Source organism: Acanthopagrus latus, chromosome 13 (assembly GCF_904848185.1).
Source record: "Acanthopagrus latus isolate v.2019 chromosome 13, fAcaLat1.1, whole genome shotgun sequence".
Classification (NCBI taxonomy): Eukaryota; Metazoa; Chordata; class Actinopteri; order Spariformes; family Sparidae; genus Acanthopagrus; species Acanthopagrus latus.
The window spans coordinates 14,823,099-14,838,277 of NC_051051.1; the positions used below are offsets into that span (position 1 = coordinate 14,823,099).

Consider the following 15,179-nt stretch of genomic DNA (forward strand, 5'->3'; position numbering starts at 1 on the left):
ATATACAGTTGGCTGCATGCTGCTGGGTGGCCCCACCTAATGCATGCTAATGCTCTTTGGGAAAAACCATGCTGCTATGCCATTAGTTTCCCTTGAATAACTCCAGCTGGGAGGCAAACTGTACCTTCCTTGCAGTGTAATGATGCTGTTGTACATGTTTAGGTGAGTGAAAGACCCATTACCCCCCAAAAATCACTCGCCCTTATTGGTTATCTTGCCATGCAGTCTATCTCTTTGACTTCTACCACCATACCTACACATTAAATAAGTCAGTGAGAGAACGTGTGTTTTGTTCTTTGGCTGATGTGATCAAACATTGAACTTCACCAGTAAGTAACTCTATTAAATTCTAGGGAAAAATGTTTTGTTCATTTTTTAACTGTGTATCTTGCTGCTAAAGGACTGTGCAAAGACCTAGAGAAACAAACACGAGGGTCGAATGATAACGCCTATCTGCACCTCTTACATCCCTATGCCTAAGCAGGTATATAATCATCTATAACACTGAAACTTATTTTAATCTTACCATATTAATGGCAATAAGTGAATTTAATTAGTACATAGCCCTTTGCACAATATCTAAACGCAGAAATTGTTCCTGCTGGAGGCAGAGTGTAATGATAACGTTAAAGCTAACGATCAGTTATTTCAGCTTCATTATATTTGCTCCCCTTGTTTTCACTCCTTTTTACCCCCTTTTCTTGAAAACTGTCCTCCTGATTTATACTACTAATTAAACTGAAGTCTGGGGAGTTACTGACTCTCTTTAATTAGTGAACACGTCAGCGTCAGATAAAGATGAATAAGGAAGTCAGCCAGCTTTCATTTTCTAACTTTTCTGTCCAAAACAACGGTCTTAATGAGAAGAAGACACCATCTGCCACGTGAACATTTCTGTCAGGTTTTGCTGGGAAGTTTTCAGCTGGACATCTCAAATAGTATCTGAAGTGTCAGCCTGGTTTAGATTTTTAACTTCCACTTTAGAGCAGGTTAACTAGGGATCGGAAGGGCATTGGTCATTGAGCAAGATGCTGAACCCGAAATTGAGCCTGATGTGCAGTTGCCATCAGCGAGGGCCCTGCGAGGAGCTGGCAACTTGTCCAGGGTGCACCCCCTCGCCCAGGGACAGCTGGGATTGGCTCCAGAAAAAACCCCTGCGACCTTGTGAAAAATGGATAAAACGGTTACAGACCATGACATGACTTCCTTCACATATGTAACAACATAGTGATGTAAAGTAAGTACCAATTTTTACCGCAAACATAAATGTTTTTTTCAGAACATCTTCATATGAACCCAACCGAACAGCAACCATTTTGCAACACTGACCACTGACTATGGCTGTGTCCGAAATCACTCACGACTCCTTATATAGTGCACTACATAGTGACTACGCCATTTTGTAGTGCTGTCCGAATGTCTAGTGGGAAATAGTATACCCTATATAGTGAAAAAATAGTGTACAACTGATGGTCACTAACTGAGCAATATTTACCATCATGCATTGCGCTGCGTACGAACGCTTGTATGTTTCAATTCACGTTTCAACTGCGCGACAGTAGTGACGTCATTAACGGCGCCGGAGTAGTGTCCGAAAGTGCGTTTTTATTTCTGCCGTTGAGCTCACTATATAGTGCACTGTATTGGACTCATTATATAGTCACTAGGGAGTAGGGAATGACTGGGTGATTTTGGACACAGCCCATGTGTTTATTATTGTTACCATGAAGACAACGGCATCAAATGATGAAGGTAGCCTGCCTTCATTGTTCTCCAGCACATCCGGAAATCATAAAATGCTAACGGCGTTAAATGACACGTGAAAAGCATAAAATGCATGACACGACTCACAAAATGTGCTCTTAAGTGTATCTTGCTATTTATGGTGGCAAAAATGGTAGATGGTCTTGCATTTTTATAGCACTTTTCCAGTCTACTGACTGCTCAAAGCGCTTTACAATACATGCCACATTCACTCATTCATACACCGATGGCGGAGGCTGCCATGCAAGGCACCAACTGCTCATCAGGAGCAATTTTTATTTATACACCATCCCATGAAGTCACACTGGAAGTTGGACTTTGTTTTTTTTTGTTGTTGTTTTCTATGATACTGTCATTAACACAGTAGATGAAAGAATTCACTGCTTTGAATTAGTGCTTTTGAATTAATGAGTTGGAAACAGAAGAATGTGTTAATCCAGTGTGACGAGTTTGGCATTACAGTTGTCGCCATCATGATTTTTTTTTAACCAGAAGTGACCATCTAATGACATCAGTCAGGCTAAGATTTTCGCTTGTGACGTCGATCGAATCACGGTGACGTTGTACTTACATCAACAGTCACTTCCAGGTGAAAACTAGTGGTTAACTCATGCTGTCATGTTCTTCAGTCTGCGGCCCAACAGGTAAATTAGGTCTCCAAACTAGTTAGTCAGTGTGTTGTTTTCAGCGAGGAATGATAGCATCAGACATGCCTTGTAGATGAATGAGATGAATACATTTTGTAATTGCGTTGTGAAAAAAGACTAGATTAAACTGTATGTGACGTAGTGCATGATGCAGAGTTTGTCGACCCTGTAGGTACTGTGAACAAACATCGTGATTACTTCTCTACCTTAAGACCAATACCTGGAAAATTAGTGACATTACATAATACTCAGCTTTACTTTGTTCTAAATTAAGTTTGCATGCTAACATGCTAAACTAAGATTAATAGACATAGACATTATAATACCTTCTAACCATTCAAGTGTATGAAAGCGCTTTGTGTTTTCAAAGTTTGTATGCAGGGCTTTTTAATTTTCTTTTTCTTTAGACAAATTAAAAAAGCTCTATTTTGGACTTAGCTGTGCTGTAAATATCTCACTGTGATGTCACATCCTCTACCCCGTTACATCATCAAAGAAGAGCAAGTTGCTGTTCACCTCTGACGGTGCTGTGCAGCTGTTTTGAAATCATTAGGTTGTTTTCGTAGAAAACTCGTTTTATAACCCAGTGTGCAATCCGTCGTTGTTGCGTCATGTTGCTCGTTCAGTCAATCATTCCTCAGCGGTGTCACTCTTCCATGCTGTCATCCCGTTGGTGGTGGTGGTGGTGGTGGTGGTGGGGAGGCTGCTCACGAGCAGCAACGGCGCTGCGATGAGCTGTCTGTGACCTAGTTTTGCTGTCTCCTCGTTAAATTGTTAATAGATCCTGAGTGCAGCATGGAGTCTCTCTGGGGAGCCCGAGCTGCCATAAGAACCAAAAATAGCCCCCCCACACACTGAGAAGGTAATTTATTTATTTCGCCAATTCCCTCCCTGGCCATGCCAAGCCTTCCTGCCAACTTAGTGTTGCCTAAATTCAGTAAAGGAGAGAAGCAAATCGAGAAGAATACATCTTTAGAAACTCTACCAATACAACTCATTCGGACTGTGGGTGTAAACGTCCTCATACTGAAAAATATCGGCCACAGACTGACAGCTATATATTGTTCATTTGTATGGAGTCAGTATACACCAGTAGCAGTGAGCTTATATGTGCATGCAGCAATCAGGATATGGATCAATTTAGCGGTTTATAGTTGCACAGACTATGATGTTTTTGGATTTCTGGGTCCAGAGCAGCGAGAGCTTTAAGGGCCGGTACTGATGATTTGGACACCGTAGCTACATGTCATATATCCAAGCATGCTGCCATTAGAAAACAAATTAATCTAATGCATTCCTGGATGCCGATCCATCAGCTCAAGGGAGAACAGCATTATAATTTTGAGTGTTTATCAAGCTTTGTACATTGTTAGTCAACCGTAACAGACCAGAGCCATATGTGGCACATACTCCGTACAGAAGGACATCATCATTAGCGATGTAATTATCATCGCCGCCATCCATTTGTCAAGCTCTGTCTGTCTCCGGCATATGGGACCGAGAGCGGGCAAACGCCGCAGCTCTTCCTCGGGGACCGTGACAGCACGCCGTCTCTGCGCAAGCTGTGCACAAGCCGTGCTCGAACACCAGCCAGCAACACTGCTAGGTTCAGTTTAGTTCGCCACATTACTGGCACTGACGGCATGTGAGACTCATGATCCCCTATCCGTCCAGCTTCCTAATGAGGAGCTGTGCTGCCTGGCATGGCTGAAAGAGAAAAAAAAAGAAGATATTATGAATGTATAATCACTATTACAGTAAACACAGAAAGTAAACCGTAGACAGGGGCGTACACTGTCAGTGAGCCCAACTCACTGAAAGGGAAAGAGTCAAAGCAAGACATATCTCTTTAACTCTTGCTCTCTTCAGTATCAGTGTTGCTTATTATTTGGGTTAACACGCTACTAAAGTAACACATGTGCGATAGTAAGCCGTCTGTGTTTAAACCAGCTCAATAAGTGGCTCATAAAGATGTTTGTGTTTTAACAATGTCAATATGGACATGCCGTACATGGTCAGATTTGAATTTAAGTAGTGAAGTTCATTAAAAAGGAAACCATAAGAACCAAAGAACAATTCCTTCAGATGTGCCTGCATGGTAAACAAAAGAGACAAAATTGGTGGTGACTCCTTACCTTTTAAATGCGATCAGAAAGTCAGAATTTGCGTCCATTTCTCGAACATTTATATCCCTTTAGTCCACTCGTGAGAATCAAAAAGGAGTTTTCATCGAATAAATCCAAGTTAAGTGTTGTCTCTGTGAAGCCCGTCACACCCCGTCTTCCAACTGCGTTCATCAAACAGAAACAAACGGGAGACATGTTTTCTGTTCTTCTTGCCCGGGGCTGTTTGGGATGCTCGTTTTTCACAATGTTGCTGCCGATAACATGGAATGGTCTCCGCGTTTGTTTGTTTTTTTTCTCCTGTCCTGTTGTCACCCCGGGACGGCTCCCGCAGCACTGCAAGCTCCCAGCCTGATTTCACCTCCACACCTGCCCTGCATCAAGCCACGTTAGCCCTGCCCTGTCCCCGCCGCTTCCCCAGCCTATCAGCTCCTTTCCCGTTCCCCCGGTTCTTCACCTCGATCCGCTCACCTGCGCGTCCTCAGCATCATCCCTTCGTCAATTCAGTTTGTATTTAAGTCCAGTTTTTAGGTCACCTGTTCACCTGCTCCTGCATGAGACACACAGAACTCTGCTGGACCGTAGTAGGTTTGTGGGTCAAAAGCACACATTGGTTGTGACTGCAGTTGTGCTATTGGTTGTGACTGCAATTCCTCCGGTCAGTTTTTTTTTTTTTTTTTTTTGTGTATTTTTTGATGTGCATATCACTGTAGTGAACAGGACGCATGTTTTAACCCATTCACAGAAGTTGGACTTTACTGCAGTACTGCGCAGCAAAAGCTTCTATAGAAAGTACGGCACGAGGTTTCGAGGACCCAGAATACCCAGAAATCATGTGTCAGAGTCAGAAAAGTTAGTAAAGTTATATTTAATGGCAGATGTGTGTGGTCTTGATAAAAGTTCAGTGATTTTTAGATTGTCGGTGCGTTGACATGTCTCTGGATTCAGCACTCATCCACTGCTCTGGCTAAAGATGTGACCGGTGACATGGCCCGAACAAAATCCAAACCGTAACTAACTAATACTGAACTATAAGATGGCTTCCCCCTGTGGATTAGGGCTTGCTGATGATCACCACACCAGAATCTTTGCTCTCAGAGACAGTTTTATGCTGTCGTTCATCACATCTGCAGCACTGGGAAGATTTACTGCCGTTCCCTGGAAACAATTTGGAGGAAGCCTTTGATGGATGTGAGTCTCTGTCGGAGTCCCGCTGGTTGATTGAGGCCGGTACAATGGTGGTGTTTTCTTTTTTACGTGAAATGCTCCCCGGCGCAGCTTCAACTCACGGATAGTTCTGGCAGGTCGTTACGTCACACGTCTTTTAACCCCGCGCGAACCCAGCGGGCTTCGGGCTCCTACTGGCTGTTCCAAAGCCCAGATTAGAAAAAAATAATAAGAATTTGGGACTCAATTGGCGTCTCCCAAATGTAGATTAAAAAGAGTCCCCTGCCATCGGTGACCTGCCTGAGAGGCTTAGCCCAGCCAAAATCTCATCTCTCCAAATCACCCTTCGCAACTCTTGCATGGGGGGGCGTGCTTCTGCGTAATCACCTAAAGCATTGTTACAAAGCATCCCTAATTGTGGTGTCTCTGAAAGTGCTCCGAAAACTTTCCTCTCCTCCTTGTTTTCCTCGGCCCATCTAATTACGTTCCGACAAAGCTCCCGTGGCGCCCGCTCCTTTGCCGGAGTTAATCATCGTGATAGCAGGCCTCTCAGCTGGGCGTCCCCCCCCCCCCCGCCAGCCTCTGTGTTACGCGTGATCCTCCAAACGAGGCGGAGGCGGGTTGAAGTCGAGGTCGCGGCTGACAGGTGCGAGGGTTAATGAAAAGTGGACAGCGGCAGACAGGGAGGAGTTTCAGATGTGCCACACAGACAGCTCGTGTGTGAGTGTGTCAGTCTGAGTCAACGTCCCGTTGCTCACCCCGTGCAGTCCTGCGTTTCAGATTCGAGAGGCAGTTCTGTTATAATCTGCAATTTGAGGTCGGTGGCACACTGACTATTGAAAGAGTAGAACTGTGTGTTCGTTTAGAAAACATTACAAATACAAGATGAAACTGACACAAGGGGCGGGGCTGAAATACCAAGTCCGTTTGTTACTTCAACACCTTAAATTTATCAGTATGCTGCGCAGTTTTGGCGACTGACGTTTCGGGGCCATAGATTCTAACTTTATAAACTTAAATCAGATCAATCAATGAACTCAAAGAGATCAGTAAGCCAGGCAGACTATGCTCAACATACTCAACTATACAACCCGTATGGATGCATTTTGGTCATTTTGCTGACAAGGGGACGCACCCCACCACAAATTGTCCATGAACTAGCTAGTTGCACCGAACTGATTGGGTGAACCGAATCAGTGGTATCCAATCATTGGAAATCTTTCTTCAGAAGACTCCAAATCGTTCAGTGCCGGACCGAATCACAGACCGCGTAGTCCAGCTCACTCAGCTGAAGAACGGCTTATTAAAACTCTGCTCAGCTCGCGAACGAGTGAGCGGAGAACCGAGACTTTGGCTGGTTAAAAGTGACGTTCCTGCTCCAAGACTTATAAAGACACAAGTGGGAGAGGGGCCGGCTTGAGTGACCCAGCGTCTTATTAAGGGCTCATGTTCACTGTGTAGCGTGTCCAGTGAATGTACTGAACGCGCACTGTTCCCTCACGGTGCGCAGGCCCACTTACTGAACTGAAACATGGCTGAACGTCCAGGTCATCTCGCTAACAAGTGAGCTGAGAGCAGAGAATTTAGCTGGATAAAGATAGTGTCTGCGAACCGAAAGCTGAAGTCCTGACCTATTAACCTATTATGTATCTGGTTTTTATTCTTACTTGATACTTCGGGGGGTGGGGGGTATGTGGTACGTTCAGTAAGAACATGCAGTGTTCCTTCAGAGTGAAAGTATCTGAGACAGTCTCGGGCACACGTGTATCACTCCGTGCTGGGCTCAAGTCCTTGTTCGGGCAGGGCCTTCCTGTGTGGCCTTCCTGCATGTTATTTCTGTGCTTGCGTTGGTTCCCTCTGGCAACTCTGGTTTCCTCCGTCATCAAATCATGGACCTAAGGTGGATTCTCCAGGCTGAGATCTGGAGTTGCTCCACAGCCGCTGTACGCTGCCTACTCCTCCCTCAAGATGGGCTAAATACAGAGTATCACTCTCACCATGTTGTACATTGTATGATATGTGAGATAAATAAGGATTCTTCTTGTTCTTGTTGTTCTCTCGTTCCCCAAAAAGTTTGAACAAAAAAACAAACAAAAAAAAACTCAGCATCGCTTCTGTTCATACCAGACACGCAAGGCCGAAACAAACAAACAAAAAAACCCTGAGTGTACTGAACTGAGCGAGGGTACATTTTATTACTTTGAATTCAACTTTTTTTTTTTTTTTGTGGGAGAGGGAGAAAAAGAGAAATAAATAATAGAAAATATGAAGAAACAGCATCCATCCAGCATTTATTGCAGAACATGGTAATATTGCCGACTGGACGGTGAAAAAATGTTTCCCCCCGGCTTTATCGACACTGGAACAGCCTTTCTGCCAGGAGGAAAGTTTGATTTGTCACACTACAGACGAGGCGAACATCGGCATCGCTGCACACGCTCCACTCCGCTGTTTCCTCTTTTGTCGCTCCATATCCTTTGTTAAAAAAAAAAAAAAATTAAAATAAAAATGCCGCTGGCAAACGGGGCGACGGCAACTCCTCAACTGCCGAAAGTGAGCGAGTGATGGGAATCACGCAGCGTCAAGCCTGAGCAAAGACCGAGATGGGCTGTGACAAACATCTCATTTGATATTCACTTATGTGAATTTCTACGCAAACGCTCAGTTCTTCTCGCTGCTCTGGGAGCCGGAGTAAAGCAAAGAATGTGCTGGTATCAGTGAGATGGAACCTCCACTGGGGGGGAAGGTGGGGGGATGAGCAGAGGAGGGAGTAGTGAGGAAGCACGGAGAGTTATCCCCACTGTGCACTTTAGTACTGGACTTGTTATGCAAGCTCCAACTGTATCCAGGCAGAAAGAGAGAGAGAGAAGGAGAGGGAGGGAGGGAGGGAGGGAGGAGGGCGGCGATGAGCAAAGTACTGTAGAGAGGAGAAAGGAAGAGAAGCAGAGGATTCACTTCCTCTGTGTTTATGTAAGGATACAGTCACATCATTGTTGCCTTTTCCCTCATGAACCCTTCCATCACCTCCACCCTCATCGCGTCTGTAGGATTTGAGGAAAAAGATTGGGAAAGCATTACGCAAATCACAGGTTGGAGGCAACAGGGGCTGCTACTGCCCAGTCGCCGACTCCTGACCTCAGCCCTCGGCGTAATCTGGAAATCAAAGATTAGCGGAGATTAGGCTCGCAAAACACCAAAGTATTATACCGCGTCGACAACACGCGCTTTACAGGCTTTATTACATGAACACTGCATGAATACAGGCCGAACTTTCCCCTGAGGACTCCATATGACTTTTAGTCACAGCTAGAGTCAGAAATAATCTTACTCGGGATACTTTTATCGCAACGCAGCCGCCCACCGCAGACACAAATAGCACCCACACCTCCTCTTAGTGCGATCAGGGAGATTTTTTTTTTTCAACTCCCTCATGAAATATTTTTTTTCTTGCTGTAAAGTGACCTAATATGGCGGAAGTGTCCCTCTTTGAACTCGCACTGGCTCCTCTCGTATCTGTCCGTGGCTCCACAGCCGCGGTCGACCTGCTTAGAGTGTAACAAGGGCGGCTGAGGCCAAAGGCTGAAGCAGGACAGAGAAAAAGGAGAATTGAAAAGGATAGATGAGAGTTGGGGGGGGAAAAGAGCGAAAAAAGCAGAGTCAAGCATCAGAAAGTTCAGCCTGCGGCCGGTTATTGATTTCGGCTTGTAGCGCATTTGTCTTGATTTTCTCCGTATTACACATTGCATCTCGCAAGTGCGCCGAGGCAATCGCTCAAACGTTATTGCCGCCCTGCTCACAGACGCCCGCTCCGGCTGCCACTGAATGCTCGCTTTGAGTCCTGGTGGGCGGAGGTGTGATGTATGGTGCCATCACTGCGTGGCCCTGCCCCTGCCCCTCTGAATGCCACTGCAACGGCCCAAGCAGATGAGAGTCAGCGTGGCCGCTGGGAGTCCCAGCGGCATTGACTCACTTCGAGTTCCGCGTGTAAACAGAAAGACAGATGGCCACGCTGCCAAGCAAGTTTTCCCTTCCACTGGCTCTGGCGACGGGCGCGCGGGGGACGCGGGAGGAAGACGGAGGATTTCTTCTGCCAGTTTCAACGTCGCCCTCTTCCCATGCATCAAAACTGCCCGGGCCGTTCTGTGAAATTCAATGAAAGCGCGGGATTAATAATTCAGGCAGGATGGAGAGACGTCTACTGCTGTGAAATGCGAGACGGTCTAAATCACTTCACACCCACGACCTTCAGTTGTATGAAATACCCCACCCCCCCACCCCCAAAAAAAACATTAGGCTGAATTCATAATTGGTTAATGTAATCCACAGACATGAGCTCAGATTTAAGATCACAGCGACAAAACTGCAGCAAACCTCCTCACACAAGCGCAACCTCTTTTCAGAGCTGAGAGCATCTTGTAAAGTCTGTCGTGGTGGTGGTGGGGGGACAGTCGGGAGCTGGCGGGGCGAGCATGCCTCTTCTGCCGAAACATGGATTATAGATCAGCGCATCTCATCCCAGCTGCCCTCACACAGAGTGGAGGCCGTCCTCGAACATGTTCACTGTGAGGATTGGCTCCCCCCCCCCCCGTATGATGCGTTCACTGGCCAGAAAGATCCCGGAAACTGAAATGTTTAACTCCCAAATGAGAGTTTTGTGGAATTAAGAGCAAATATTTCCAATGGGGGGTACAGTATTCCCATAATCGCTCAATGTGTTCGGTCTTCACAATAATGATTAACGGATCATTAATTCAAAGATTTTTTTTCTGTGTTTTCTTTCGCAGAGACAAGCATCTGGAGCGACGACTGGAAGCAGCAAACCATCTGCTGGCCAAGGTATTTACTCACCATCATTATCGGCCTGAAAAGCACAAAAGCAGAAATACGATGCAGAATATTACTGATGTGTTGTTTTCACCGAAGCCTTTGTAGTGCATACAGCATTTAAACGACAAAGAAACAGCACAAAGCCAGATTTTGCTCTTTGGTTACAATGTAAAGTATGATTTTCAGTCATCATCATGATTGTTTCAGAGGTGTTTAGAAAGAAAATTCTACAGATCAGTTGATACCACAGCTGACTAAGGACCCATTTTGAATGTTAAAGCCAGGGTTGGTAAGTACGGAAGCCAAGAACAGCCATGGATTTTTCTTTTTTTTATACACTGTTATCTCGTGATAACGACTTCTTATCTGTTATATCTCGATACAACAAAGGTTGTTTTCTCGTGATAACAAATTAATTAATAATGTGTTCGTTTTGACTTCAACGTACAAGAGCTGCCATGAATGGCTTCCGTAGCCTGCTGTAGCTGTAGCCTACCGGTAAGTTACACTTTACGTTAGTTTGTTTACTGGGTTTGTTTAGGGGCTGCCGGTTATCAGATGAGAGGCTGACAAACTCCCATCTATCCGGCTGCTTCAGCTAAGGTAACTTAGCAATGTAATGTGAAACGTAATTAAACCTTTATTAATTTATTTAATATTGCGGAACACATGATTAATTAATTCGTTATCACGAGAAAGCAATCTTTGTTATAACAAAGTAAATTAATTTGCTATCAGGAGAAAACAACCTTTGTTATAGCGAGATAATAAGTCCTTATCACGAGATAACAGTGCATTAAAAAAAAAAAAGAAAGATCCATGGCCGTCCTCGGCTTCCGTAGGTAAGTCATTCTGGAGGCACTCTTTGTTTTATTTAACAGAAAATCTCCAAAATCTCAACAGCAATCAATGATTCAAATGTGTTAATAAATAAAAGAAGTAAATCCAGCAACCGGCTGTTTCAGGCCTCTAATAAGCCCATCCAGTCATCTTACTCTGCCTATAGAGAGGCGGCTACCTGTCTGTCTACCTACCATATAATATGATGTGTTTTGAATGTTGGTTTCACATTCCTCCCTGTCACAAGGCTTTCAATTTGCTCAGCTCAAAAAACATGTTTATCTAAAGCAGTGTGTTAGCCATATACCTCTATGTATTTTTTTTTAAAATTCAGACTAAATCACTTTTTCTGTTTGGGGTAATTTACAGGCACACATTAAATCCATAAGAACTTTTAGGCTATTTTAAACAGCCATCATCATGAATGTATTGAAAGTCATTTTTTAATTTACTATTTATAACACTCTTTTTGTGTGTGTTTTGTGTGCATTGTTTTATATTTACTAAAATGCCACAGCTTTATCAGGAGCCTCTCGAAAACTGAGACCATGAATCAGTTTGTTTATTCACTTTGTTGAGACAGTCGAATTATCACGCTTACATTTTCCAAAGTGCCTTAATATCCCAGGATTTTTCTGTATCACAGTACAATCGGAGAGAATCTAACGCGACCGTTGATTTGTGCGTGTCTCCTTTCTGCCTTTGCGTTTGCACGCTTTTGCAACACACCACAGGGGTTCTGGCAACAAAAAAGGTTTCCTCTGCCGCGGTAACAATTCACGGGAAGACCTACTTTGCAAACTGGGCCATGGTATTGTTGGCATAATAATGTAATTCAAATCCCTTGAGTTATAAATGGTAAAATTGGGCTCGCAGTACTTAGCAGGATCCTTTGAAATCCATAAATGGTGTTAAGTGCAGAACTGTCATCCTGGCAAAATGAGAGCGCGCAAGAACAAAGAACGGTTTCTCATCGAGCTCGGCTCTCTTCACGAGCTCGGCTCAGGTGAGACAAATGTGAATCCGTCGGACATCCTCACTCCGCTCTGCAGAATTAACAGATGCCAAGTGAGACTCTGGAAAGAGCCGACATGTCATCATGAATACGCGTTTAGCAGGTTTGTGTCGCGTTACTGGGTTCACTAGCTGCAACATGCAAGCAGATACCGCAGATCTCGTAAGTGCTTTTTTTTTGCACATTGAGAAAATGAGGTTTCACGGCAGCAGATGATACAATACACAGAGGGAATCGCCGAATGGAATCTCCCTCCACCCCTTGAAGTCAGCTTTCTCCTCGCACAATGGATGCCGCGGGTTAATAGAAGCCCATTCAGTGCTAAATGGCTCCGTAGTCCCATTCAGGGCGGAAAGCAGCCATGTGTACCTGGAGACCATGTGTCACCTCTGCTCCATCTCTGGGGCTGCTGATAACACTGTTGCCCCGCCCTGAAATGGATTTCTGTCCCAACTTGTGGGATGATGAAGTGCACTGCAGCTCAGCTCAGTCCGGAGGGAAACATCCTGCCACTGATCGGGAGAGGGGGGGGGGGGGGTTTAGGAAGCTTAATTGAATTTGATACGGGCGTGAATTGCATTCATTTGACATTTGTCCATTTGTTGCACTTTTTTCTTCGCTCCCTTGTTTTTTTTGGATTTAGGAGAGTTGCTGAAGTCTGGTTCACGGTAATGAGTGGAGCGTTTAGGAATGGTACTTTACAAAAGCACTACCTTAATTCTTTTCATATTCTATTTTTAAAGTACTTCATGCGCTATCTAATAATCAAACCTCATAGCTTAGAATATAAGAAGAAAAGGGGAAGAAGTGGGTGAGAATGTACAATAAAGATGTTAAAAACGCCACATATAGTCTATGTAATACACAGAAACACTTCTTCGGATTAGTCTTTCCAATATCTCCATACCATCTCAATCGTTTAAAATTACTGTGTTTCAAAACTGCATAGTAATAATTAAATTTTGCGTAAATATCGTGTACACATGCTGCCAAATGAGACACTGGGTACCTGGTGTTGGGTCCACGGATAGATGCGGGCAGCCACATGTCACTTTCCTGTCGCCAGAACGACCACGCCTCCCTTTGGGTGGACACAAATGCTGTGAAAGTGCTTGCCGTCCAAATTGGAAAAACAGCGAGTGGTGACTTGCCTGAAAGCTACTGGGATTTATTTTGAGCGTCAAACAATGAAAAAAAAAAAAAAAAAAAAAAAATCCCAAAGGTTGTGATTCTATCGACTTCCCAACAGAACTCTAGGCAGTAGAAAGAGATCTGTGGCTTTAGGGCGTCCACAGAGAGGATGAAAATGGTAAAAATCTGTGAGACCCGGCCAGTCCATACATGGCTGTCCGTGTCAGACACCTGATCACAGGCCAGTTAATAACATTGCTGAGTAAATGACGTGACTGTAGATCGAAGTGAATCAAAATAAAGTTGTTTATTAAAGTACAGTTTTTATCACTTTTAGAACGGTGCTTTTTAGAGGCTGTTTTAACGTTAGCACTACACATATCAATTGAGCTGACATACAATCTTACAATGAATTTTATAAACTGCATAAAGTAACATGCAGCGCAAACCAAACTGTTTTCACCTCCTCACAGTAGTAGTAGTAGTAGTAGACAGCTGGCTGTCAAAACAGAGACTGTGGTTCTGCTTTGCCACAGCGATGTGATTAGTTTACGGCAAAGTCTCATTTGGCAGTTATAAAACAGCAAAAAAAAAGAGCCTTAAGACCAAAAACAATGATGAAGTAGTTGTCAGTGTGTGTCAGGTTCTATGTCGGAGACTGGGACAGAAAGGACACTCATCATCCACTATTTCATTCATTTTGTCTATATAATGATGCCCAACATAGATCAGTAACAACATAACATGACTGTTTGCCTGTCTGGCTATCAGATTTGGGTCCCTAATAATCACAAATCTATACAGTATTCTTATTTTACGCTATTACATTGGCAGAGACCCCAGAATTTGCATTTACTGCTAGTCAGATTAGAGTGGCTGTACCCAGATGGGATGCTCTCAGCTATTACAAATCAGTGTATTAGAGGGACCCAGAAAGAAATTGCACTCACCCAGAACAAGCCTAATGCTTTGTTCTCCTCAAGCAAGAACACTGTACACTGTGTTCATAAAAAACATTTTCCTGATTCAAAAACTTTACAGTGTCACTTCACGGAGTAAAAAAAAACAAAAAAAAAGCAAAAAAAAAACCCAACAATAAATGATACCAGAATTGATGTTATTGCAGTATCAACACTGTTAACCTATTAATCCCATTTTTCCTTTTTAGTCAGCCAGTGGCAATATGACTGTACGCTGTAGTTAAGTACTGAGTAGTCTGACTTACTGGATGTAGTCTCTCACACTAACCTGTTCGCTAGAAACATAAGCCAGTTAACTGCTGTTACCTTTTTTCTCGTCTTGCTGGGATTTAATGGTTTTAATGCCACAGCTTGCCTTCCGTACGTGCAAAGCCAAGTTTCCTCCCGACAGTATTTTGCAGGGTCTCTATTGCTGCATCCTGGATTGAACACGATTGCAACTGGTTTAAAGACATACAAACATGCTGGAGCTTTTCTTTCCAGCATCAATAGCAGGAACAGTTGGTGCAGCACTGACACTGCTGTGGAGATGGTCCGACTATGCAGGACTGTCTCCTCCTTTGATCAACACTCGACTCATGTCTGTGCAGGACACCTAAGAAAAAGATGTTTTTGCAAGTCTCTGTTCGGTTCCCTTTTATCACTTCTAACTGATTCTCTTTAGATTCTCTAGTCCTGTTTGTGC

General features: G+C 44.0%; 1 protein-coding gene and 1 long non-coding RNA gene across 2 annotated transcripts in view; one reads left to right on the forward strand and one right to left on the reverse strand.

The window, feature by feature from the left end:
* Positions 1–15,179, forward strand: part of LOC119031582 — a 30,987-nt gene that overhangs the window by 12,678 nt on the left and 3,130 nt on the right. The window contains exon 3 of the mRNA XM_037120152.1: positions 10,486–10,537. Within this exon, the coding sequence (XP_036976047.1) occupies positions 10,486–10,537 (52 nt within the window). The remainder of the gene's footprint in view (positions 1–10,485; positions 10,538–15,179) is intronic.
* LOC119030664 lies at positions 3,745–4,908 on the reverse strand. The gene is made up of 2 exons (XR_005078370.1): positions 4,547–4,908; positions 3,745–4,118 (listed from the first exon to the last, which is right to left on the reverse strand). It is a non-coding gene; the product is annotated as an uncharacterized LOC119030664 (long non-coding RNA).